Source organism: Propithecus coquereli, unplaced genomic scaffold, assembly GCF_000956105.1.
Source record: "Propithecus coquereli isolate 6110/MARCELLA unplaced genomic scaffold, Pcoq_1.0 Scaffold283, whole genome shotgun sequence".
Taxonomy (NCBI): Eukaryota; Metazoa; Chordata; class Mammalia; order Primates; family Indriidae; genus Propithecus; species Propithecus coquereli.
This window is the reverse complement of record NW_012148430.1, coordinates 1,461,938-1,463,478: the sequence shown is the minus strand read 5'-3', so window position 1 is coordinate 1,463,478 and position 1,541 is coordinate 1,461,938. Positions and strand designations below refer to the sequence as shown.

Here is a 1,541-nt window from a genome sequence, read left to right as displayed (position 1 = left end):
GAACACCTGAGCTCAAACGATCCACCCGCCTCGGCCTCCCAGAGAGCTAGGATTACAGGCGTGAGCCACCGTGCCCGGCCTTGTGGTGCCTCTTAATTGAAAAATATCAAAGATTTTATAAAAGTTACATGCCCTTTACATTCCAAAATTATGATATGCCCTATCTTTGCTAATAAATGTTCTTTAATATGCTTCTCAAATTGGAATAAGTCATTCTCTCATTTAATTCTCCTGACTACCACCACTCATTTGCAGAGAACTGGCTAGGGGTTAACTTATACCTGGAAATGAGATGTCTGTAATACTAACTTGCTAATAAAGAAATTTAGCTGATGACCATGGCATCATTTCTGTACCAATGCTAGGATAAAAATATGACTTCATGGGCACTCTGAGTGTTACTTGACAGTTAGCAACAGTGTATTAAGGAGGTAGCAATGTTGCTATCTTATGAAAAAAATAATTAAAGCCTAAAGCAAATAAATACTAGAATTAGGAACAATTATCTATTTTCCAATACAGTATAACCTCTATCACCAGGAGTATGAAGGACTTTTAATAATATGCTAACATGCCACTTTATCTACTCAGGGATTGGACTTACTGAAGTCTACGATTGATATAAGACTCTACAAATTTAAAACCAAAAAACTGCTGTAAAAGATAGTCTTAACACAGGTTCATAGACCACATGGACAGACCACATGAGGGGGTAGAACAGAGAAAGTCAACTGTTGGCAGTTACCTTTGTCACTGGAATAAGGTGCATGAACATTATTGCTGGGAACAGACACATTTTGGTGGTGTGGCTGGTTCACAGTTTCTAAAAATGAAACCAGATTCTCATGATGTGAAAGTTCTTCTGCAACAGGGAAGGAAACAATGTTCCAATTCAGCTGAGTATCTCCTTCTGTGAGTGCCCTGAAGAGAGAAGGGATGGGCTCGTGCAGCTCCTCCACTGTGCTCTTTGAAGTGGGAGGCGTGTCACTGTAATTTCGAGGATTACACATACCTGGGGGGCGGGTAGGAAGAGGGGAGAAAGAGAGTGGTTTACTTTTATTTTTCTCAGTGATGAGATCTTGTTAGTTACTGCCCTGCAATCAAAGCTCCAACATTACAATTATGTGATTTCAGCTTTTTTTCCTTTTTTCTTTTTTTTTGCTGAAAGGGCCTAGAAGTAATGATACCCACCCAGTAGCTTTAAGCACGCCGAGCGCCCAGATCTTGTTTTCTTATTGCCTGTCCTCCGCTACCAGGAACTCAAGATCCTTGGAGAAAAGGCTGATTCCAGGGCCGGGTCAGAGAAAGTATGAAATGAGCCAGGAATACTTTCTTTGTGCCGGGAAGCAAGGAAGTGCTCAGTGAATGATGGGGCATGTTGAAAAGACAGAGGAGGCAACCTGACGGGGCTCCCACTGGCTAAACTGACAATTTGAGCATTGAAACAATGAGAATAATGGATTACCGCCCTGTGACTAAACAGGAGTCAGTGAGTCCGTATACTACAAATAAATAAATAAATGAAGGAGAAGGGAATGATA

At 41.1% G+C, this 1,541-nt stretch overlaps 1 protein-coding gene across 1 annotated transcript in view; it reads right to left on the bottom strand.

Moving 5' to 3' along the window:
* TWSG1 (twisted gastrulation BMP signaling modulator 1) overlaps positions 1 to 1,541 on the bottom strand; it is a 45,996-nt gene that overhangs the window by 2,665 nt on the left and 41,790 nt on the right. The window contains exon 3 of the mRNA XM_012648373.1: positions 746 to 1,064. Coding sequence (XP_012503827.1) covers positions 746 to 1,064 — 319 coding nt within the window. The remainder of the gene's footprint in view (positions 1 to 745; positions 1,065 to 1,541) is intronic.